The 25,590-nt window shown below is 37.5% G+C and overlaps 1 protein-coding gene across 6 annotated transcripts in view; it reads right to left on the reverse strand.

The window, feature by feature from the left end:
• The window catches only part of limch1a (LIM and calponin homology domains 1a), a 115,770-nt gene extending 92,515 nt beyond the window's left edge, over positions 1 to 23,255 (reverse strand). For all 6 annotated transcript variants that reach the window (XM_056460737.1, XM_056460731.1, XM_056460715.1 and 3 more), the window contains exon 1: positions 22,854 to 23,255. In XM_056460737.1, coding sequence (XP_056316712.1) covers positions 22,854 to 22,961 — 108 coding nt within the window. In that variant the 5' untranslated portion in view covers positions 22,962 to 23,255. The remainder of the gene's footprint in view (positions 1 to 22,853) is intronic.
• Positions 23,256 to 25,590: the final 2,335 nt, after the last annotated feature.

The following is a 25,590-nucleotide window of genomic DNA, read 5'->3' on the forward strand; positions in this document are numbered from 1 at the left end:
GGCTCAAATTCCATCTGGTCACTGTGCAGGACTTGTAGGCCCTACACTGTACTAACGAATTATTGAGGTCTAAAACCTTATATTTGCTTATACCCTCCACTCACTTTAGGGTTACTTTGTATTTACAGCAATGTGATTTGTCATTTTGTGTGGTCAATGGTCAACATTTCCTGCTAGTTAATATGAAGCACATATAAATTATGTTTTGTTATGTGTCCTTATTTATATTTTGAACCAAAACTGTACTAAATATACCAACATAGGCTCATTCTGAAAACGTAGCCCTTTAAACATATCTGGAGATCGTGAATTATGTAGTATGGCTATATTTAAGTTTTTAATGAACACTATGGGGTGGTATGACGGCATTGCTTTTCGTACTTACCAGCTGACCGCTTATCTCCATATGGAAAACTTTCAACTGTAACCAGTTGGTCCCGTTAGCTCACAATGTACGTCGGGGGACTTGAGACGCAGAGAAAAGTTGACCATGACGACGGGGTTCAAATCCAGTAAAGAACGGTTTCAGAAAGACAAAAACTGAATCCAAAAAGTAAAATAAACAAGTAAATAACAGGGTGAGAATGTGGTAAAATCTGAGAACGTTGTAAAAATCAGACGAGGGCTTTTCTTTTTCTGGATTGCTTTTGAAAATTGTTGGTTGTGTTTAGGGAAGTGGGTGGGTGGGTTCATCAATACAATTGGTTGGGTTGAGGGAAAGAAGGTCAGTCAGTCAGTCATTCAGTCAGTCAACAGCTGCCTCTGATGGGTTTACGCGAGAACAGCAGGCACAAATGGCTCTCGCGAGACTAATTTGAGAACTCAAAAAGTGTACACATCAGCCTTTCGTGGATTCACGATAACAAAAACTGCAAAAAAATGTAGCTCCTGGGATGTATTTGGCTGTCTCCAGAAATGTATATAGAGGTACGTTTTCAGAATGAGCCTGGGTTGAAATATACCTTTAGGTATAGGCATAGACAACACCATAATAATGCAAATAGGCCTAGAACAAAATTCTTAATGTTATTTCTATTTTGATTTAAAAAAAGTAATATAAACTAAAATAAACTTTTACACCGGTGACGTAGAACGTAAATGTACCATACCATGGAGCTCATCCATAGACTGCACCTTTGAAACAGAGCTCATTTGGACAACTTGTTTGAAACCATCAGTAGTTCTCGGGAAAATGTAAAAGTTCACCTGTCACCTGTTTTCTTTGGCTGTCAGTAAGTTTTAGCATGGAAAATGTCCTGCTAACAGATGGGAAAACAATGTTTACGTTATAAATAATATATCGTCAATTAAAAATGAATGTCTCAAAGTAAAATACACTTTAAAAGATAATACAAATTGTAAAGAAAAAAAAAACTCATACTGTGAAGGCCTTACGTTCCTGCAAATGAGACATAGGGACAGCAATAAATAAAGAAGGCTGATTGATGGGAACATTTTAGGAAGAACCAAAAAAGCTTCTGGTGGCAGACAGGCAGTTCCGTTACCTTGACGCTCAAAAACACACACACACACACACACACACGCACCTGCTGGTGACAGTCCAGTCAACAGACCCACAGGAGCAGCTCTCCTACAGGGCAGTTGTGTAAGAGGCTACATTTCACCATAATGGCTGAGATGCCATACCAAAGCCAGGAAAACAGTGAGTTGCTCAAGCGAGCGTCCCATTAGCTGACTCAAAGCAATCTGAGTTTGCTAGGAGGATATCTCACTTACCAACAGTTTTTGCTGAAATCGTGCTCACATATGTTGTGCTAAAGTGAATTATGACATAATTCATGAACAAGCGGTCTCCTGTGAATGTATGCATACAGTGTTTTTCACTTTGCAAGCTGCCACTGCAAAACTGATTTATATATTTATTTTTTTAAGGAGAGGGAAAAGCTGTTTCTAATCAATTTCCTAAACTATGAACAGTCATTTACAGTAATTGAAATTAAATGTTGAGGTAAAGTGAAATACACTCTCCGGCCACTTTATTAGGTACACCTTACTAGTACCAGTTTGGACCCCATTTTGCCTTCAAGACTGCCTTAATCCTTGTGGCAATTCAACAAGGTGCTAGAAATATTCCTCAGAGATTTTGGTCAGATTGACATGATAGCATCACGCAGTTGCTGCAGATTTGTCAGCTGCTTATCCATGATGCGAATCTCCCATTCCACCACATCCCAAAGGTGCTCTGTTGGATTGAAATCTGGTGACTGTGGAGGCCATTTGAGTACAGTGAACTCATTGTCATGTTCAAGAAACCAGTCTGAGGTGATTCACGCTTTATGACATTGTGCGTTATCCTGCTGGAGGTAGCCATCAGAAGATGGGTACACTGTGGTCATAAAGGGATGGACATGTCAAAAAACAATACTCAGGTAGGGTGTGGCGTTGACACGATGCTCAATTGGTATTAATGGGCCCAAAGTATGCCAAGAAAATATCTCCCATACCATTACACCAACACCACCAGCCTGAACCATTGATACAAGGCAGGATGGATCCATGCTTTCATGTTGTTGACACCAAATTCTGACCCTACCAATCTCACAGCAGAAATCAAGACTCATCAGACCAGGCAACATTTTTCCAATCTTTTATTGTCAATTTTGGTGAGTCTGTGCGAATTGTAGCCTCATTTTCCTATTCTTAGCTGCATACCTTGGTTGTAACGAGTGGTTATTTGAGTTACTATTGCCTTTCAACTCACCCATCATCACCCAATTACCCATCAACTCACCTTGGTTTAATTTCTCCTGATATGGATGTCAATTGCTACTAATTTCTAAAATTCTTCAAAACATCTTTTGTGTTTAACAGAAAAAACCCTCAAGATCTGCAACCACCCGAGGATGAATAAACGGTAATTGTTTTGCAAGCTATCCTATGATGTACCGTTTTCTCATAGCTGTAATTTTAGTTTTATATTCAGAAGAAACACAAGTGCAAATTATCCTCTAAATGCTGCTCTCTGGAGTGGTTGATGTTGGGATGTTCACTAACAGTATATCATCACTCGGGTATCTCAAACTTCCTTTGACCCCTAAACAAAATACGCTGTAAGTATATCCGGGTCTTAAGTAAACTGCTGGAGAATTGGCCTCATGACACCATCATCAAGGACCAACACAAAACCCAACAAAAATAGCATCATGCAGGCTCTATTCCTGCTTATAATCACCCAAGCAACAGCCTCAGCAGTAGAAAGCAGGGCTGCTCTCACAGAGGCTGAAAAAGACAGGGGATGATGTCTCGCAGGACGCACTGTATCTTAAAATACATCTGAAAATAGGCCAACTGACTAGGGCTGTTTAAAATAGACAACTCCAGCTCATCCGTCCAGACAAAGACACGCACAGGATTAAAAAGCACTCTCTCCTGCCACTACTCGGGGAAAATTAAAAGCTGTAAAAGAACAACAAACGATACATGTGGCCAAAAGCGGATTTAAAAATGCTCTCCTGTCCATTTGTTCAATGGGGTCTTAACCTTATCAGAATTTATGAGGGAAAACTATTGTGCACCACTGTTATTTTTATGTGAGCTTTCACAATTTAGTCAATTAGAAGGTTAGTTCAACCCAAAATTTTAAATCGGTCATTATTTACTTTTACATATTTACTCATTTCTATTTTGACTATTTACTTTTGTTCATTTACTATTTTGGCCCTTTACAGGGTTCTTACACTTTTTTCCAAAATCAAATTTAAGCACTTTTCCTTTTTCAACCTTTTCCAGTATGTATAAAGTGTGCTGAATGACATTTACATTATATTACATTATCAATTACATTATATCAAATGCTAATCATTACTTTATTCTGTAGCACTGGTAGGGAACCTTTGGCTCACAAGCCACATGTGGCTCTTTGACCAAAAATACGTGGTAGGCCTATGCAATTAATCGAAATCGAATCGCAATCTCGATTTGAAAAGTTTCGATTAGATAATAGCAAGAGGCTGCGATATGAAATATATATGTATTATTTATTTTCTCCGCCCAGAGCAAATTTGTGACTGCCGTCTGTGTCTAATTGTCTTACTAGCCAATTGAGTGAGCACACTTTTGTTCTGCCCAATCGGAACTGCACAACCAAAATATGCAGAACGCCCACAATAAAAAACAAAAAAAAAGAAACAGACGACAAGTGGGATGATGTCATCTGCGGCTTCAGAAGCATTAATAGACAAATTAATATAAGAGAAAAACTGGACATTAGTAATATGGGTATAAAAAATGGCCGTGATTTCAACGGTAAAAAAACTGTAAAAATGCAACAGTAAAAATCCGTAATCTGGTTAACAGTATGTTTCCTTAATATATACGACGAATAACCGTAAATTGACTTTCCCAGAATTCCCTGTATGGCACATCACTTTTTATGCTTTTTGTTGACATTACTATGGATCTTTTTAGTTTCCCCATCGGTTATCTACATTAGAGATTTATGTTACATCTAATACTGATAAACAATGTTTATTTCATGACTTTAATTTTATACGTGTTACCATACTGGTGTTTAGTAGCTGTGTGAATGACGCTGAGCACCTTCTATACACTGAAACGCTTTACTGCTTGTGGGAAAAATTGATCGTGATGAGCATTGGTTCATTATGTAACTTTCTCATCATCACCTGCATATGGCTGTGTTAACGTGTCTATCTGTGTAACAAAAGATGTGTAGATGTTAGTAATTCAAAATAGAGACATTTTAAATATAAATTCATGAAAAACGGTAGTTTACTGTAAAAATGAGAAATTACTTTTACGGTTTGTACCGTATTTTTTCGGTAAAATACTGGCAACCACAGCAGCTGTTTTTTTTTTACCGTAAATTTTAATGATTTATTTTTTACAGAGTATATATTTTTTACATTTTATTAATTATTAGCCCCTTTAAGCTATATTTTTTTCTGATTGTCTACAGAACAAACCATTGTTATACAATAACTTGCCTAATTACACTAACCTGCCTAGTCAACCTAATTAACCAAGGTAAGCCTTTAAATGTCATTTTAAGCTGTATAGAAGTGTCTTGAAAAATGTTTAGTCAACTATTATCTACTGTCATCATGGCAAAGATAAAATAAATCAGTTATTAGAAATGAGCTATTAAAACTATTATGTTTAGAAATGTGTTGAAAAAAAATCTTCTCTCCGTTAAACTGAAATTGGGGGAAAAAATAAACAGGGGGATAATAATTCAGGGGGACTAATAATTCTGACTTCAACTGTTTTATATCTATTTATTATACATATACTCCCAATGGCTTTTTAAAAATGTGCATTTGCCAAAAGAAATCTGAAATGCCCCTTTCTGAAGAAAGGTTTCAGACCCCTGTTCTATAGCGTAGTATGTTATTCTAAAAATGGTATAATTTACTTGCATCTAAAATATGTCATCTTCATCTAAAATTTTTACTTATTTTAATTTGAAAGGTTGCAGATAAAAAAGTCAGACAATCTACAGGCATATCCGCAGACTCCAGAGTTTTTGTTTTATGTAAAAGCAAAGAGATTAATTTTATTTTAAATAAATAGTTAATTATTATTATTAAGATTTATTATTACTATTTAGTAAGATACATTATTACCAACGTAACACAATACAATAATTAATTTTAATAGTTCAAGCACTTTATCCAACATCTAAGCAATTTAAATAAAAAAATTATAATAAATAGGTGAGTAAATGATGATTAAAGTTTCATTCTGAGGTGAACTGACCCTTTATATTATAGTCAGAATAAATAGTCATAGAATTAGCCTTTTAAAAGAATATAAAATATATTCATCATTGTACAAAAGCCTTCAACCAACAAGGTTCTGATAATGGATGAATGTCACAAAATCTATTAATATTCATAAGCAGGATAAACTGAACATAACAAACAGAATTTTTTTTCGAAAAGTAATTTTCAAATATTTGAAATTTCGTATTTCTTTATCCGGATATAAAGAATTAACAAGCTATATCATATATTCACATTATGTTTCTCTACATTGTTTTGGCATTGCTGGAGGCAAAAACTTGTGTTCTTAAAGAAAATATATCAATGTCAATCCCCATGTACAAGTTAATCCCCATGCACACGTTTACCATTGTCCCAAGGATGTACACACACATCCAGCCAACATACACACATACTTCTATATATGATTTACGAGGACTCTTCATAGGCATGATGCATTTTATATTGTAAAAACATTTATTATATGGCCTTACCCTACACCTACCCCTTAACCCACAGGTGTCAAAGCCAGTTCCTGGAGAGCCGCAGCTCTGCCCATTCAGTTCCAACTCTAATTAAATACACCTGATCAAACTAATTCAGTGCCTTAGGCTTGTTTGATATCGACAGATAGGTGTGTTGAGGCAGGGCTGGAACTAAACTCTGCAGGGCTCCGGCCCTCCAGGAATTAACTTTGACATCCCTGCCTTAACCCAACCCTCACATGAACCTGTGGAAATTTATGAACATCAAAAGACCTCGTTAAGTATGATTTTTAAGCATTATGAATTATGAGGACACGATGCATGTCCTCATAATCCACCTTAACGAGTACAGCTAGGTCATACTCAAGTCATTATACAATTTAGTGTCCTCATAAACCACATAAACAAGAACACACACACTCACAAGTATCAAAAAGAAGTGAACAGCTGTAGGTACCCTATATTTAGATGGCCAGAATGTGGGTGACTGGAGCATTTTAAAATAACCAAGCAAATGACATGTGGTGTATGTGGGACAGGGGCACAGAGAGTACCCACAGCAAAGCAGAAAGCACAATGCTATACAAAGTAGACGAAATCCATTTCCACACTACAATTACTCGATTGTTACTCGACTTTAATTCAAAGTGATTTCTAAATGAGGAAGATGCAAGCAAGTCAAAAACAAGAGCAACAATATTATGCAAAAATGTATCTGTTGGGACTCTTTAGGCATCCCGCAGCCACATGGTAACTATAGTTCCTACCAAAATACAGAAGTTATTGCAATTATTGTTTCTAGCTCTACAGAAAAACATTACATTCATTGAAGCTGCGCTTAAGCTTCCAGAATGCTTTTTCGATGACAGTTGTGGTGAATACCGAGTTCCCACAAGTTTTAATGTTGGAGGAATAACTGTAGCAGCTCTGGTATTTTTGGCAGAAGCTATGGCTTAGCAAAGTACAATTTTGTAAGGTTAACAGGAAGCACAGCTCAAAACATCACATTTAGCAATATTTCATTCCAGTACAAGCTGAATCTATTACCAGTTCAAGCAACGTTGTGTTTATGCTTCATTTGAATAAGATGTTGAAAGAACAGCAGAGATTCCTTTACAAAAATGTGTGTTTTCACAATTTGTTTAATTAGAGAGTGTAATGAAATGATCATCCTGATTTACTGTAGAGCGCTCTTGGGACATATTATCAGTGTCAGATATTTTCTACTGCTCAGCCTTATTCTCAGAGTATATTCCCTTCAGATGCTAGAAGTGCGTGTGCATGCTTTCTGTGTCAGCCAATCTGTGACTGTTTATGAGTTCATTCACATGTTAATAATCACTGCAAATTGGTTGCTTAGACACTTTGAGATATCAAGACTTGCTGATGTGCTTGTAAAATGCAGGCACATCAATATACAGTAAATACGCTACTTTCATAAATACACACTCATTACTTTCTGGAGGACTGAACTGTTTTGTTTAATTTCCCTGTTAATTCCTATCAAGTTAGGAAATCAAAGTTAGATTACTGCTTCAAAATGAGAAATCAGAGTAAAAAAAGAGCAATAGTTATAATATTCATTCACAATGACCAACTGATTCGATAATATTGCAAGATGCATCTGACAGTAAGGCCAGATCCCAATTCTATTTTTGTACCCCTTCCCTTTGGCCCTTGAAACAGACTGTGAAGGGGAAGCGCTTCAAAATGTACCCCTAAGAAATGGTACAGCACTGCAACACCTGCACACGTCATCATATGCCATCGCGATCTCTTTCTTTATATGAGATTGACGATCGGGACTGCTGTACTGATTCCAGTTGCGTTATTTTTTGGTATTTATCTTCAGGAAATCACTGAAGGCAACGATATCATGTTATTATAATGATATAATTTGGCATTAAGATCGTAACTGTACTGTGTATTTACACCGTGGCTATATTCATCTATGTGAATGCACGAAAACAATATTAACATTAAATGAGACACTGTAAAAAGATAATTCCCAGCCACTAGACTTTTCTGACAGGGGATTCCAGTGTCATCGAGTGTCAGATGTGAAAGTATGTTGTGGGACTGCTAGGAGTTATTACTATCAATTATAGATAGTGAAATTTAGCGTTTTTTTTTAAAAAGCATAGTGGTTAAACTCAAGCGCCGTTGTGAATGTATTAAAACATATAATAACTCTTTTTGTTATGTCAAAGTAACTTTAAAAAATATATGAGTTAAACTAACTTATTTCATTTAGTGATTTTCACTGTTTCTGAGGTTTCACAGTGTAGAAATGAACAGATATAGATTTCTTTTTGCAGATACTGATTAACCATTATCCAATAACTCCTTATGTTTGGAATCCATCAGCTGAAATATAGACTGATAAATACAAATTATTTCTGAGCATGAGTACAAAAACAAAAAATGGCAATCCCAAACAGTGAGCAACTGATTTCATTTAACTTCAGAAAGGTTTGAACTAATCTTTGAGTTTTAATAAACTATTCATTTCTATGACCAACTGTCTTTTATATAAATAAAATCTATTGCCTGACAAATAATAATAGTAATAATAATAATGAATAGGTTTCCCAGTACTGGGTTGCGTTTGGAAGGGCATCCGCTGTGTAAAACATATGCCAGAATAGTTAATAGTTCATTCCGCAGTGCCGAATATTTTAGAAATCCAAATATTCAACAATACATTTTGTTTGGAAATGAAAATCAGGTTGACATCAGAACCCAACGTCCGACCAACACCAATGTCCAACGTCCAACCTAAAATCAACCAAATATCAACTTCTAATGATGTTACAGCTTTGAAATTGCAATCATTATGTCTATCAGATGTTGGATTCAGCCATACCCGATGAATAAATGTGAGTATTTGATGTCAATATGACTTTGGTTTAAGATGTTGGCTTGAAGTTGGATTTGGACTTTCCAACAGAACCTACAATCAACCAAATTTCAACATCATTTGACATCGTTATTTGACGTCGACATAACGTTGTCCTTAGACGCTGGCTAGACATTGAAATTTGGTCACCTGACATTACTTCCTAAATCTAACCTAATATTAACATCTTACAATTTTGTATGCCTGCTGGGTTGTTAGTTTTAAAATGTGGTGTTTAAATTAAAGACTGCATTCGCAATGTGCTGATATTAACTCCTCTAAAAAATGAAAGCAAAAAGGCATTTACTTCGCTGCAAAAAATGTTTTTCTTACTTGTATTTTTTGTCTTGCTTCTTGTCCAAATAACTGAAAACTCTTAAATCAAGAAGCATTTTCTAGAAAACCAAAATAGTCATGTTTTCAGAAATTATTTGTCAAAACTAAGTGACTTTTTCCTTAAAACATGCAAAATGTTTGCCCCATTTGCAGATTATTTTGCTTGTTTAAAGAAAAAACTCACTTAATTTTGACATATTATTTCTGAAAACAAGACTATATTATTACATAATTTCAGATTTTTTTTTTTTGATATTTGGACCAGAAACAAGACAAAAAAAACATTGTTTTCAAACTATGCAACATGCTCAATGTCAACTCAATATTATACCAGATGACAAACACTGCACACACTCTAAATGGGGCTGAATTGTTGATGTTTTGCTTTATTTATTAGCTCTTTGTTACTGACAAAAGCTAAACAAAGGCAGAAATACAGTAAATGTTTGGATTGGAAAGTTCTAATTTAGGTCTGTGCATGTCTCAGTTTTCTCTTCTTGTCCTTGTTTACAATGTTCATCATTGTCAAAGCATAATTTGGGGTTTTCAATGAGGTCTGAAATAGAAAAATCTTTGTCCAATTTGAAAGGATTGCTCTGTGCGTTACTCTGATTCACACTGTGCCAGTCAATTTGTTAAACAACCCGCTTTCTAATAGCTTCCAGTGCCACTTTGCCCATAAGCCGTGCCGATATTAGATTTGTGCTGCATGGTTTAGTTGGAAAAACCTAGTTATGTTTGGCTTCTCATGTTTTCCAATTCTCTATCAAAATAGAACCACACCGACAGAAAGAAATGCATTTGCATGTGGCATTTTTGAGGTCAGAGGTCAAAACCACCACACACAAAAACAGACAGCCAGCCACACATACTGTCTGTGGCTGAGCTCGGATAAAATACTACTCATATTCCTGCCATATCTTTATATATCTTTTTCTACTTTTATATATAGTGCAGCACTGAATTATGGGAGTTATGCTAAAACGCTCCAATTATTCCTTGTCCAGGAAAATCATTTCCAAGATGAGCAAAAGCTGTGTTATGTAACACTGTGTTTAAACGATTGCAAAATCCATCAGGATTGTGTGTGCTCTGGAGGGTGGGTGGTGAAGCTGGAGAGATTTTGATGAAAAAAATGACTGATCTGCACATGAACAATTGAATTGTATAAGATGAGGATAAGAGCGGCACGATGGCTCAGTGGTTAGCACTGTTGCGTTACAAAGACATGAGGTATAGGTGAATTGGGTAAACAAATTTGGCCGTAGTGTATAAGTGTGTGTGAATGAGAGAGTGTATGGGTGTTTCCCAGTACTGGGTTGGGGCTGGAAGGGTATCCGCTGTGTAAAACATATGCTGGAATAGTTGGTGGTTCATTCCGCTGTGGCAACCCCTGATAAATAAGGGACTAAGCTGAAGGAAAATTGATTAATTAAAAAATTAGGATAAACATTGGATCAATTTGTCCTCACTAAAAGCTATTGAGAGGAAATCACAACCTAGAAATTCTGACAAAAAAATAGAAAAATAAAAAAATAAATAAAATAACTCTTTTCTGTATACTCTGCACTCTCATAGAAAAGATGCGGTGTGATGAAGGGGGATTCTCTTCTGGTGTGTGACTCCCTCTGGGTCTTGTGTTCTGCAAGCAATCGTACAGGTGCGGATATATCTGTATCAGCTCTTTACGCCACTCTCCAGTGTGATGATGTGTCTCTAGTGTTGTTGTTTTAGATGTTGTTCTAATGTCTGACCCCCATGGAATGAGAAACAAATCGGAGAAGAAATTGCTCATCAAGGAAGGTGAAGTTACAGAACACGCCCACGGATAATGGAATCGCAGAGGACCAATGGTAGCTTTAGTGTTTTGGTAATCAAAACTAACTCCCCTAAATGTTTGCTGTGGTGAGCTGTTTTGAACTGCTGAAACAAACTCAAAAATAATTGGCTGGATTTTGTTCCAAATTACATTTCATTTTGCAGTATTCCCGGGCCTTTAGCTGTGGGTACTGAATGTGAAAGAGAGCGCTGTTCATTCTCTCTTCCACTCCTCTGCCATCAATTCCTGCCAGAACTGGGAAACGAAACTGTAACCTTTAGATTCCAAGGCCAATTCTCACCCATTAGGCATCAACTGTCCACTTTAATGTTCATTTAGTATGTCCATGCTAAATAAAAGCATTAATTAGGGATGCACCGGAATGTATATGTATATGTAAGTACATGATTACAAGAGCTGAATAGCTACACAGCAGAATATTGAGCTAGAATTTTGTGCATCCCTAGTGTATTTAAAACAAACAATAAAAAAAGTGCTGACCTTAAAAATAGTGACTAGACCATAGTAAAACACACTCTCTATCCTAAAGAGAAAATTGCTGAAGTAGGGGTACAAATATATTTACCAGCAGGCCACAGTCCTGAAAGAATAGTTCAAAACCTGCTCCAACAATAATATCTGTAAGAATTAATATGTAGGATAAGGTGTGTTTAATTAGGGTTGAACCTAAACAATGCAAGCCCAATGTACTGTAGCCCTCCAGTAACCGAGTTTTGAACCCCTGCTAGAGGCTGTGGCTTTGGCACTCTCTGTTAGCATGCCTGCCGCTCATACCAGAGACAAAAGTGGATACATTGTTGCTGTGACCTGGATGGGAGTGAGGTTTAGGGTGGGTAGGTATAACAGAGGCAAGCTAAGAGCTCTTTGGGTAAACCTCTCTCCCTTGACTTTAGGTGCTCTAGTCATGGAAGCCAGAGATATAGCATTCTCTGTTAGCAAGCCTGCCTCCCATCCTGGATTAAAATCATGCTTGTCGTGTTGCTCATGAGCTTGTGAGTGTAATGATGGCTGGTTAGCTAGTTTGACCTGTGCAGGTAAGACTGATTTGCTCAAGAGGTGCATCAGTAACAAAAGCTTTGGTTTTTAAGTGATCTCTGTTGGCTTAACTGCCTCCCATGCTGGAGATACTGGGTTGAAACCAGGTTTTTGTGGTGCAACCGAAGAAGTTATGTCTACACGTACGTGGGTATTTTTCTAAACAGAGTTTTGCCTGCTTTCGTTTTTAAAAACCTCCATCCACATGACTCAAAAAGCACTGTAATGCATGTTATAGGCCGAACCAACAGGCAAAGATAATGACCCTTTTATGCTGGGTCCACACCAAATGGGGAATTAAGTATTTTCGCAAGCAAATTGCATACAAGTCAACGCAAATGTGAGAACAGAGGCACATTACCGTCCCGTGGTGCATCAAGCGGAATGTGCAATGCGTTTGCTTCGAACCTTCTAAATTTTACTCATTTGCATGAACCCAGCCTGTTAGCCAATCAGAAAGGAGAGAACAGTGCTTATGCTGACATCATGAGGCAAAAACTTTAGTTGTAATGTCCACATGACTACACTGTACCCAGAGTTTTGGAAAATCTTCACTTTGGTCAGAGGTTTCAGAAAGTTTCAGTCAATGATACTCCATTTTCGTGTGGACAAACAACGAAAACGAGTAGAAAAGAGTGCAGTTTTGAATATACCAGTGTTCGAGTGGACAGGGCCTCAGATTGCTGCAGTGACCAGGATGGGAGTAATATGCAAGTCAGGTGATTACAACAGAGGCCACTTAGAGAGACTACCCTGGATACAAGAAGTGGACTAGCAACAGACTTGGACAGCAAGGGTACAAATCACAATTCTTTAATGACCCCTGGCCTGCACAGACTAGTTTCAAACATGCAACACACATAACTATACTTAAAAGATTACCTTAGAACTACCAGTTACCCAGTGTACCTCCCATGCCAAAGATATTGGTTTGAATTGAGCTTCATGCAGTGCAAATAAAATTGAGAGGAATTATAATGGTGTGGAGGCCCGGATTGATTGAGAATGATTTTTATTTTTAGATTACCCTTTTCACTTGGGAATTGGGATTAACCCCTTATGACCAGCAGATGTTCTCAGAATGTTATTAGCGCATCTGATCAGTGAATCACGCTCATGACATGTAATCAAACTAATACAGCAGTGAATTTAGTGATCGCTAGCAAAAACTGCACAAATCATTTTCTCCAGTATTTTCAAAGGAGGCAATACAAAGACATCAAAACTAGCAAGGGATACCTGAGGTACTTTTATTTTAATAGTTGAATTTGTGAGCCTAGCTTGCTTAACGTCAAGCATCATTTCCCATGACATAATCAATTAATTCCAAGATTGTCATAAACTTTAAAGAGCCCCTATTATGCAATAAAAAGGGTCATATTTTGGTTTAGGGGTCTCCAACAACAGGCTGATATGCATGCAAGGTCAAAAACACTTTCATGGTCTCATAATATGCATTTATTTTACCTAAATATCACAACGACTCCCAAATGATTTGTTCAGTGATTCATTTGTTCCCAATCTCCTCCTTTGCGTGAGGCTAATTTGCGCTGATTGTACCAATGTATGCATGTATGTGGTGATTGGTCAAAAGCGTTCAGCCTGTGACAGAGAGAAATACCCACCACTGCTTATCAACAATTTTAAAGTAGTCAGAAAGCAGAGTGTATGTGTGAGCATACATGCCAACACTTTTTCCGGGAGTCTCCTGTATTTCAGACCCATCTATCGCCATCCTCCCATTTTGTTATTTCTCCTGGAAAACTACCATAATTTCAACCCCCGTGTGTAGGAACAGCTGACGGTGGCCATAGCAACGACAAACGGCAGTGGATCGCGAGCTCACAAATGCATTTAATTTCGTAAACAAAGCCGCACGCGTTGCGTTTTCAACATGGCTTTACACGCGATATGAGAATATAAAGAGTTAACCAGATACAGTACAAGCAGTTACAATTAACACAACACAATTAAATACATAATTGGCAAGCTAGAGAAAACAAGGAGGCAACTATTTTAATCGCACTTACTTACACTTACAAAATGGAGGAAGGAACTATACAGTTGGTCACTTCACTCCCATTCATAAATTCCCTCGCCTGACCTCATGATATCATGGTAAAGTGTCCATTGGATGAGCACAATTTTCAATCAATTATCAGTTCAATCGAGGTCGATTTTCGGTCATTCGATGGATAATTCCTCTCCACACAGTTCTATTAATCATTGCTTCATTGAGTTTGCGCATGCTCATGTTGGTACCAGATTTGACAGTATCGAGCCAACGAGTTCTTGGGCGGCCGTTCCTCCTACTTCCACTGACCATTCCCAGCATGACTGCCTTCTCGAGTGAATTGCTACGCATGACATGGCCAAAATAGGATAATTTCTGTTTGGTAATCTTGGCTTCCAGCGAGGTCTTTGACTTGATGCACCCTAGGACTTCTTTGTTGGTGATTCTCGCTGTCCATGGGATGCACAACAGTCTCCTCCAGCACCACAACTCGAAGGTTGGCGATGTGGTCTCTAGTGCCTCTTCCCCTCCAGCCTGTACATCAGGCATTTCTCTATCAATAGTTGTACTCAGGCATTGTTGAATGATTTTTAGGAGGATCTTGCTAGTGTGTGGTGTCAAGGCGATGGTGCGATAGTTGGAGCAGTCCTTCGTGTCGCCTTTTTTCCGTTAGTGCTGCAGTTGGTACTGGTTTCAGTAGCTCAACTGGGATGCCATCAATTCCTGATGCCTTTCAGTTGGTTGGTTGCGCACTTCATCTCGTAGGAAATAGTAGGTAATGCGAGTAGTTCTCACCTAATTTTTTAAAATACTATGAAATTGGACATACTCCTCGGCTCAAGTATTTGATTTCAGGTCCACAGAGAGTCTTTAGCATTCTCTGTGATTGCTCCACCTCCAATTTGTAGACGTCAGTTTGATTCCTGCTTTTCATGGTGTAAGTAAAACTGAAGGGATTACATATGTCTTACTTATGGGGGGAAGGTCCTTATTAATGTGGCCAAGAAAAATCCCACTCAGAGAAGTAAGAATAAAACTGGAGGGGTTAAACGTAGTGCACAAACATATGCTGAACAGCTCCAGGTCTGTGACAGTAGATTGGAATGGATTTCAATTACAGAAACAGCTGGACTGAAGGTCAGTAGGCTTATAGTGGTCACTCTGAATACCTGAAGCAAACTAAGGCCATCACATATTTAGTCTGTGATCTCAGCTCCTATATTTTTTTAAGGCTTTATTAAATGACTCTGAATTATGTAGACAAACTCCCAGATCTCTCTCACTGTGTTAGCGGTATCATTTAATCCGTATGCATGTGTGTGTGATGGCACAGCTGTGACAGCTGGCTTTATGAGGTCACACGACAGAGCCATCTGTACTCAAATGTACCAACTCTTACACTCACACACACATATCTGACCTCAGACTCTTGATCTGCCTGATTGAAGCTCTAAATGTGCTCAAAGTGGACCATATGGTGAAGTGCATTAGCAGGGCACAGCCTATATGGTCTCCATGCTGGTGGTCAAATGTAGGATGGAAAGAAACAGGCAGAGAAAGAGAGAAGCGCTCTGAAACCTGAGAGTCAATGGGAGAGGAACTCTAGGGCTCTTGAAATATGATAGGCCCTGGCAGAGAAGGACTTTCTGTAATGCGATGTGCTTGCTGCTGTCTGTCTCTAGCCATTGACAGGTGCACTGGGAGTGTTTCCTCATACAATGTCATGTGGGCCATCCAGCACACACCTATTAGTCCTATGAGAGACACTACCTATCTACTCAAAACAAAGACTGCAGGGCATAGGATACTCTAAGCAAGCCTGACATGCAGAGAAGATATGATAGACTGATGTATGGACAGGCAAATAATTACTTTATTATTTTAAGAAAAATGCAGTGTAACTAGCATACACTGCATTTGAGGAAGCAAAATATCAAAAGAGCAAAAACAATCAATAGGAAATGACATTGTAGACAGGAACACACTGAAGTTAACAATAATTCAGTCTTCTGCTTTCAAAATCTAATCATAAATAACTTGTATTCACATTTTAATAATCCATGACTTCCGATATCTACGATTTGTAATAATAGTACTTTTCACTTAAAAATGCAATCATAATCATAATTGACTTATTAACATTTAAATTAATATGTAATTTTAATCAAATATGCAAGGTTTGTAATTAAAAATAAAAACCTGAAAAATCACATGTACATAAGTATTCACAGCCTTTGCTCAATACTTTGTTGATGCAACAATTTTTGGCAGCAGTTACAGCCTCAAGTCTTTTTGAATATGATGTCACAAGCTTGGCACACCTGTCTTTGGGAATTTTTGCCATTCCTCTTTGCAGTACCTCTCAAGCCCTATCAGGTTGGATGAAAAGTGACGGTGCACAGCCATTTTTAGATCTCTCCAGAGATGCTCAATAGGATTTAGTCTGGGCTCTGGCTGGGCCACTGGAGGACATTCACCCAAGGAGTTGTTGTGAAGCCACTCCATTAATTTTTTGGCGGTGTGCTTTGGGTCATTGTCCTGCTGGAAGATGAACCGTGGCCCCAGTCTGAGGTCAAGAGCACTCTGAAGCAGGTTTTCATTCAGGATGTCTCTGTACATTGCTGCATTCATCTTTCCCTCTATCCGGACTAGTCTTCCAGTTCCTGCTGCTGAAAAACATCTCCACAGCATGATGCTGCCACCACCATGATTCACTGTAGGGATGGTATTAGCTTGGTGATGAGCGCTGCCTGGTTTTCTCCAAAAGTAATGCCTGGCATTCACTCCAAAGAGTTCAGTTTTAGTCTCATCAGACCAGAAAATTTTGTTTCTTATGGTCTGAGAGTCCTTCAGATACCTTTTGGCAAATTTCAGGCGGGGAGTGGCTTCAGTCTGGCCACTCTACCATACAGGCCTGATTGGTGGATTTCTCCACAGATGGTTGTCCTTCTGTAAGGTCCTCCTCTCTCCACAGAAGAATGCTGGAGCTCAGACAGCGTGACCATCAGGCTATTGATCACATCCCTGACTAAGGCCCTTCTCCCCCAATCACTCAGCTTAGATGGCCGGCCAGCTCTAGGAAGAGTCCTGGTGGTTCCAAACAACTTCCACTTATAGATGATAGAGGCCACTGTGCTCATTGGAACTTTCAGAGCAGCAGAAATGTTTCTGTAACCTTTCCCGGCCTTGTGCCTCGAGATAATCCTGTCTCTGAGGTCTACAGACAATTCTTTTGTCTTCATGCTTGGTTTGTGTATTGACTGTCAACCCTGAGACCTTTTATAGACAGGAGTATGCCTTTTCAAATCATGTCCAAGCAACTGAATTTACCACAGGTGAACTCCATTTAAGCTGCTGAAACATCTCAAGAATGATCAGTGGAAGCAGAATGTACCCGAGCTTAATTTAGAGGTTCACTGCAAGGCTTTGAATACTTATGTATGTGATTTTTCAGGTTTTTTATTTTGAATAAATTTGGAAAAATTTCAAAAAAATATATTTTTCACACTGTCATTATGGGGTATTGTGTGTAGAATTTTGAGGAAATTAATTAATTTAATCCTTTTTGGAATAAGGCTGGAAAATAAAAATGTGGAAAAAGTGAAGCGCTATGAATACTTTCTGGATGCACTGTATATTGTGATAATATTAGGAATATAATTTCAGAAGCTATTGGCAAGAATTCATAATTTTACACCTGCATAAAAACGTATGAAAAGAATGTTCACTTTAAAATGACCAATATACCAAATATTTAATTATATTACTTTTAACTAAATATTTACACACCACAACATTAAGTCATATCAAATTTTGCTGAAGAGTCAAAAAAATGAACGGTATAAATAAAAATACAGAGATTATGTTCATAAGAACTTTAAAAAATTAATTTTAAAGATACATTTCAGACTTATTTATACTGAAGAATCTTTTTTTTTCGCTGACCATCAACAGTTTTTTCATATTTCTAGCAAAACACTGAATATATAGATTTATTATAGTATTATATAATATTATATAACCTATAAATCACTATGAAATTGTCCATCAGCCGCCATGCTTTCTAAATATTGTCACAGATCCTCAAAAACTTCATCTCAGTAGACAATCTGAACTATAGGTGAGTCTCAAGAGAGCTGTTTTTTTTTGCACTGCGGTCTGCTGTTGAAGCTTCATTCTGCCATATGCTTTTGTCTGTAATGTTCTAGCTCATCCAGTGACTCACTTAGGAAAAGGCATTTTTAGCAGGAGACAGAAGAAGCATGTCTCTTCTCTGTGCCAATTCAGTTAAAACTATTTGCGCCCAGCAGGGTGCGAGGCTATTTCAGCCTGTCTATTAATACTGATCGTCCTAAAACGCGCTCCTGACATGAGCCTGCCAGTGAAACGAAAGAAATAAAGGACAGACGTATGGCTGGTAATGCAGAGAATGTGTGAATGGATCATGGCATGACATATATGACACTTTTGGTGAGATTTGTGAAATGTAATCACACATGCCACGCACACACAAAAAAGGCAATTCGTCTTCATTTATAGAGTCTGTCTGCTTACTAATCTCAGTAATGGTGACTGTAAGTGGGTCACAAATTCCTTATCATAAGGAAATACTGGTTATCAAAATCTGTATATTATCATATCATGAGATTGAGTTTTAATATTACCACATGGAAATTATCACAAGGTACGACTGATGGTTTTTTGGGGTCTTCAAAAATGTACAATTACAAAAATGTAGCATAACAATGTGAATGACTCAATTGCAAACAAATTTACTACCAAGTTCTAGATTAGATTTCTGTATAAGAGACCGTATTTTTGATTACATTTTATTAAAGTATTTTGTGTGAATTTTTGCATTTAACTTGCTTCTATTACACACAAGATGGTAAATAGGAGCTGAAACATGGTTGATGTGTGTTATTTTCCTGCATTAAGCACACCTCAGTTTATAATGTTAGATTAATTGGAATGATTCTGCAGTGGGAGTGCATCTCCATAAAATCTAATAAGCAATCTATAAAATTTCTGGGGTCCCCAGACACATTTTCGTTGTTGTCTGTGCTATTTGCAGTGCATTTCAGTATTTGCATGTGTTGTATTTTCATGCACATGTTTAGTCAGAGATTGATGATTTAATGTTTACTATTTGCATCTTCATAAAATCTAATAACAATCTCTAACATTTTTGGGGTCCCCTGACACGTTTTCAATTTGCAATGTGTATTTTCATGCATAATGATCTGTTAAATACATACATTTTATTATATAAATAAATTGTAATAAAGTGTTTTATCATTACCCGAGTCTAACAGTATTCAAGTACAGTAACTGAATGATAAAATAAAAATAATTCAATAAAATTAATTGTAGTTTTTGAGATGTTGACAGTCATATATGTGTCCCACGTTGCTAAAAACATGATTAGGACACATATATTTCATTAAAAAGAGAAAATTGTTTTATTGTGTGTTATTTCGAGCAAATTCGTTCTTCTGGTTTAAAAAGAAATTTTGACGCTACGTCACGGCCATGAGATCATTGTGTAAATTCCAGCATGAGGACTGCATGTCTGTACCAGCTGGTCCAATGTGAAGTCTTTGACTTTTCATCATTAATTCATGAGAAAGACTTGGTTCAAACCAATCAGCAGTCTTCGAAGCTATATCATGCATATTAATGAAGTTGCACCTCATTTACAATAAAGTGCCTATTGTGAATGAGATTAACTTCGCTAATATGCATGATATAGCTTCAAAGACTGCTTTTACCTGTTAAAGTGTTCAGAGAGATGCCACGTTGTGTTGCCAACCGTAATTAAAACAAGTGGAAGAAGAAGAATTGTTCAGAGACATGGGTCATCAGTGTTGCGCTTATAAATGTGCTGCAACGAAGGTTTTGTTTCCATTTCCCGTGACAAGAGCACCGCTCACAGGTAGATGCGTGGATTACAGTGGTCTGCTAACATGCATCAAAAATATGTTTGTAAGGAACATTTTCTACCCGAGAGCTTTATTTATGCGGAAATGGTGAAATCCGGATTTGCCACTCGTCTTCTTTTAAAAAAAAGATGTGGTTCCAGTTCTTGTTGATTGTCCTGTCTGTACGGATTTGGTAAGTGTGTGATCAATGTTCGTTGTTTATGTTTATTCAGATGGCTAAGTTAGTTAGTATGGTCAACAGTCCGCTTTCAGTTTTTAAAGGCATACCTTAGTCAAACTGTTTTAGTTTATAATGATTTAAGTTTACAGTAATGTCACTACAATATTATGGACTGAAAGATCCGCTGTAGATGCTGCTCTCCGAATGTAAACACACAAATGGTAATTTCTTACAGCTTAATGTTTTTAAAATCATTATAAAATTTACAATGACAAAAATATAGCATAAAAATTTAAACGACTTAATTTACTAGTTTTTCTAAATTAGATTTCTGTATGAGAAACCACATTTTTCTGCATTAAGCACACGTTTCAAGATGTCTAATTATTTTTATACATTATTATACATTAGCTATCTATATAGTATACTGGCTAAATGAACAGCAATTAGTGAAAACCAGTAATTTAAATTGATTGATTGAAATTTAAATAGAATTTAAAAAACAGAATGTGTTTGAAGAAAAAAACATGCAAAGTAAACAAGTTTTAGATATTAGCTTTTTTCATTGGGCATTTTGTTTCACTTAAGAGTAGATTAATTAATTAATGATTCAATATTATTCATTTATTCATTAATTTTTCTTTGGCTTAGTCTCTATTTCAGAGGTTGCCACACCAGAATAAACTGCTGCAGGAAACACCCATACACACTCATACACTACGGAGAATTTAGCTTACCCAATTCTCCTATAGTGCATGTCAATGGACTGTGTGGGAAACCAGAGCACCCAGAGGAAACCCATGCAAACACGGGAAGAACATGCAAACTCCACACAGAAACCAGCCAGGACTCGAACCAGCGACCTTCTTGCTGTGAAGCGACAGTGCTAACCACTGAGCCATCATATCGCCCTCTATTAAATATGATGAAACATAAAAAGTCATGGTGGCGCAGTGGGTAGCACGATCGCCTCACAGCAAGAAGGTCGCTAGTTCAAGCCCCTGCTTTGTCAGTTGGCATTTCTGTGTGGAGTTTGCATGTTCTCCCCATGTTCGTGTGGGTTTCCTCCAGGTGATCTGGTTTCCCCCATAGTCCAAAGACATGCAATAAAGGTGAACTGAATAAGCTAAATTGGCCGTAGTGTGTGAATGAGCGTGTTTGGGTGTTTCCCAGTGTTGGGTTGCAGCTGGAAGGGCAACTGCTCCGTAAAGCATATGCTGGATAAGCTTACCAAATTCACCTATACTGCATGTTTTTGGACTTGTGGGGGAAACTGGAGCACTCAGAGGTAATCCTCATGAACACGGGGAGAACATACAAACTCCACACAGAAATGCCAACTGACCCAGCCGAGCCTCGAACCAGCAACCTTCTTGCTGTGAGGCGATTGTGCTACCCACTGCGCTGCCCATTTTTAAATATTATTAAATTAATTAGGAAATTACTCATGGCAACTATATTTACCTTAGGCCCACTAGCCTCAATCAAGTTTAATTTTTGGCCCTTCATAAAAAAAAGGTTTGGGCACCCCTGCTCTAATGAGAATTAGTTGGCATGTAAATGCAATGTAACTTATAGTCAACGAAATGTGCAAAAGAGACCATCAAAATAAAGTAATACCTAAACTTTTTAATATTTGTTCAAGTTTTATAGGATGAATCCATCACACAAGGATGATCTACTCTACTGCACACGACTCTAGACCTCAAATCTAGCTCAGTGACGTGAGGAATCTCCCTGTCCAATCCACAACCTCTAAAATAGGTCAAAATATTAATACCAAGACCTACATCTAAAACTCTAGCATCTCTAGAGATGAAACAGATCTCAGTTCACATGTTCAACCTGACAGTGAATCAGGTCAAATAAGATTCTGTATGCCATGAATGCTCCGTAAACAAACTGTTTGCCTGATCTTGCGCGCTGCCGTGACGACTGGTAAGGGGGCGTGAATGTTAGAGGACAAGGGGGCGTGTTTTTAAGCCTCCACAACAACTGGAATCGCTTAGCTGAAAGGGGGCGTGTCCGCGTATCCATCCTTCTGTTTTTGCACCTCTTCAAAAATGCATGTTTTGTTTGGAAAGGTGTCCGCTGGATTGGCGGATGCTTATAATAAAAAAATCTGAATTAATTAGGCTGCTTGCTGTCATGTCATGTCATGTAAGAGAAAAATTCGGCGAGCCATTAAAGCCGATTACAGCAGCCGAATCCCGCGCACATGATCCCCGCGCGCGGCTGCATGGGCTCCATAGCCCGTTGTTGTAACCAAACCCGCTACACTCACACAACAGGTGACGGTGCAATATTAATAAGCTGCTCAGCGCGCAACGCAACCTCTTTAAATGAGCACGCAAACAAACACAAGAGCATCGTTTACTTATATGAGCAGCGAACTTACCTCGATCCATTTCTGAGCTTCTTGAAATGCTGGTTCGGGGGTCGCTTCTGCAGATTCAGCCTGATCCAGCTGGGCATTTGAAGCCGAGTCGTCTCCAGAACTGGCCATTTCCCAAATAAAACGCGTCTTAGCAAGAGGGCCACTGAAATCCAAGCTGAGCTATCCGGAGTGTTTACTTCAGAGCATTGGCCGTCAAGCGGACTCGTTGAATATGCTGAGCTCGAGCGTTCACACACTGCGGTTCTCCAGCGCTCAGCAGCACTGCAGATGAACTGCACTTCTACCACGCGCGGTGCAATACGAGTCCGACCTCCTCTGCTAAAAATATAAGCTAAAAAAACATCTGAGGTCTCCCCTCAGCCAATGCGTACGAGCGCATCAGCCTCCCCGTCTGTCCTGCTGAAGAACGGGAGACTGGCATGCGCGAGAGAGTGCGGGGGAAAGGAATTTAACGAGAACAATAGAGCAGTTCCGTTACCGCTCCAGTTACGGCCAGATATCTCTCTCTCCCGCTCTATATTATACCATAGGCTATATGTTATGTTATAGAATAAAATCGACTCTCACGTCATATGGTTTCTCTCAGTTTGATATATTAAAATACTCCATTTAAACAAAAAATGAAGTTTTTTTAATAGAAATTATTATTCTAGGTTTATTATCAAGTTTTGTTTTTAAATAAAATAGGTTTTTAGGTAAATTCATAATCCGAAAAGTTCCAACAGAAGAGATGAAGAGAAAAGAATTGTAAGGAGATGAATAGATCATGCTGATTTTAACGTTTATGAAATTGCTAAATTTGTTCTTTAAGTCAACTGAGGACTTTTTAGACACATGTAATTTTATCTTTATCCATATAAAACTCCTAATATACTTAGTGAGTGATGAAGCCAGAATTTTAAAATGACTGGACCTTGCTGAAATGGTGGACCTACTCTCAGACGTATAAGCTTACATTTTAAAGGGTCATAGTTCACCCCACAAGAAATACATAATCTTAATAAAACAATTTAAAATATTTTTTAATACAATTCAGAAGCTCCCTCATTCTCCACTGACTCAGAAATAAACATGAGACGTTCAAAGTCCAGAAAATGAACCACAAAACAGTCCATCTGACTTCAGTGTTTCAATTGCAAACATATAAAGCTTCAAGAACACTTCTGTGCACCCCAAAAACTGTAAATATGATTCTGTTTTCTGCTAAGTACATGAGATAAGGATGTAATAGTCTTCTCTCCTGCCTCAAGTCATCAGGGTGTGTTTACTATAGGCAACATGACGTATTGCCATTAGTGCAACCCAGGTTCATTCTGAAAAGGTACCCCTATATACGTTTCTAGAGAGCACCAAATATGTCCCAGGAGGTGTGTTTTTTGCAGTTTTTGTTTTTTCGAATCCACCAGAGGCCGCTGTGTACACTTATTGAGAACTCAAATTTCTCTTGCAAGTGCCTTTCATGCCTGCTGTTCTTGCGTAAATCTACCGCTGTCAACTGCCTGACTGAAAAACTGACTGAACTAACATTTAGGGATGTGAATGTCAACAGCTAAAATGCTTTTTTAAAATTGATTTAATGAATTTGTAGGATCTTATTAGTACGTTTTAGTACGATTTGCTCATGACTGGGCTTTGGTGTCTGGCCTTCTTTTAAAAATCATAAAAAAATTTTATGACTGGACTGAATTAGCCACTAAAACTGACAAAACATAAAACAGTTCGATTCCTAGGTAGTTTCCTTGTGAGATCAGGCTCAAAAATGCCATTATTAGTTAGTTTTAAAGATATTTGATTGCAGAACATGATAATAAGTCAATGTAAAATATGAAAATAAATGTATTTTAATATTGAAAATATATAAAACTTATCATTAAAAATATAAACTACAAAAATATACCACAATACATTTGTATTAAAACATGTAAATCAACTATGAAGTGTTTTGTTTTTAAAGTGGAAGTGGTCCCACTTTTCCCCCAGAGTATTTTTCCTTACCGGACATTTTAAATATCTATCTGTGGTATTGTAGTTCTAAGAAGGACAAAAATACCACGGTTAATTTCTGCCCTGGTACAATGTGCCACCTGTGCATGTTCGTAGTAGTCACTACAATTTGCAGCCAAAAGGATTAACTGTTGGTTGCACCGCATTTACATCACATTGTCTTTCTTTCAGGCATTTACACTGAACTTACAATGTTAAATAGAGTTGGAAAGATAATTTGAAGTAGCAGGTCTACATGGGTTAATCTTGTAATTACTATAATAAGTGCATAATGTAGCCTACAGTACATGTGGAACTGCACTGACAAATTAAATGTAGATATGATTAATTTTTGTGCTCTTTCAGCTTAATTGTACATTTAAACAATAGTAAAATTAACTGGCTATATACTTATTATGGTCACATTAAGGCTTATTTCATGTAATTATGTATAACTTACTGTTTTATACATGTAACAAAATCACTGTAAAATAAAAAGTTGCTACCTAGTTGTCTATAAGTCGAAAGAGTTGGGTTCAGTAAATTAAGGCTCCTTTTATTTTCATCATATGGGAACACTGATTTTTAACTGTAGTGTAACTGAACAACCTTTAAATGTAGACCTAATCTGAGTTAATCAAGTGTATTGATTTATGTTTTAATTAATTCAAGTTAATGTTTGAAACCTTCACCTTTAATAGTGGTGTTCATGCAGAAAAACTACATTTTCCATGATGTACAGAAATTTCTGCAT

This window comes from Danio aesculapii, chromosome 1 (assembly GCF_903798145.1).
Source record: "Danio aesculapii chromosome 1, fDanAes4.1, whole genome shotgun sequence".
Taxonomy (NCBI): Eukaryota; Metazoa; Chordata; class Actinopteri; order Cypriniformes; family Danionidae; genus Danio; species Danio aesculapii.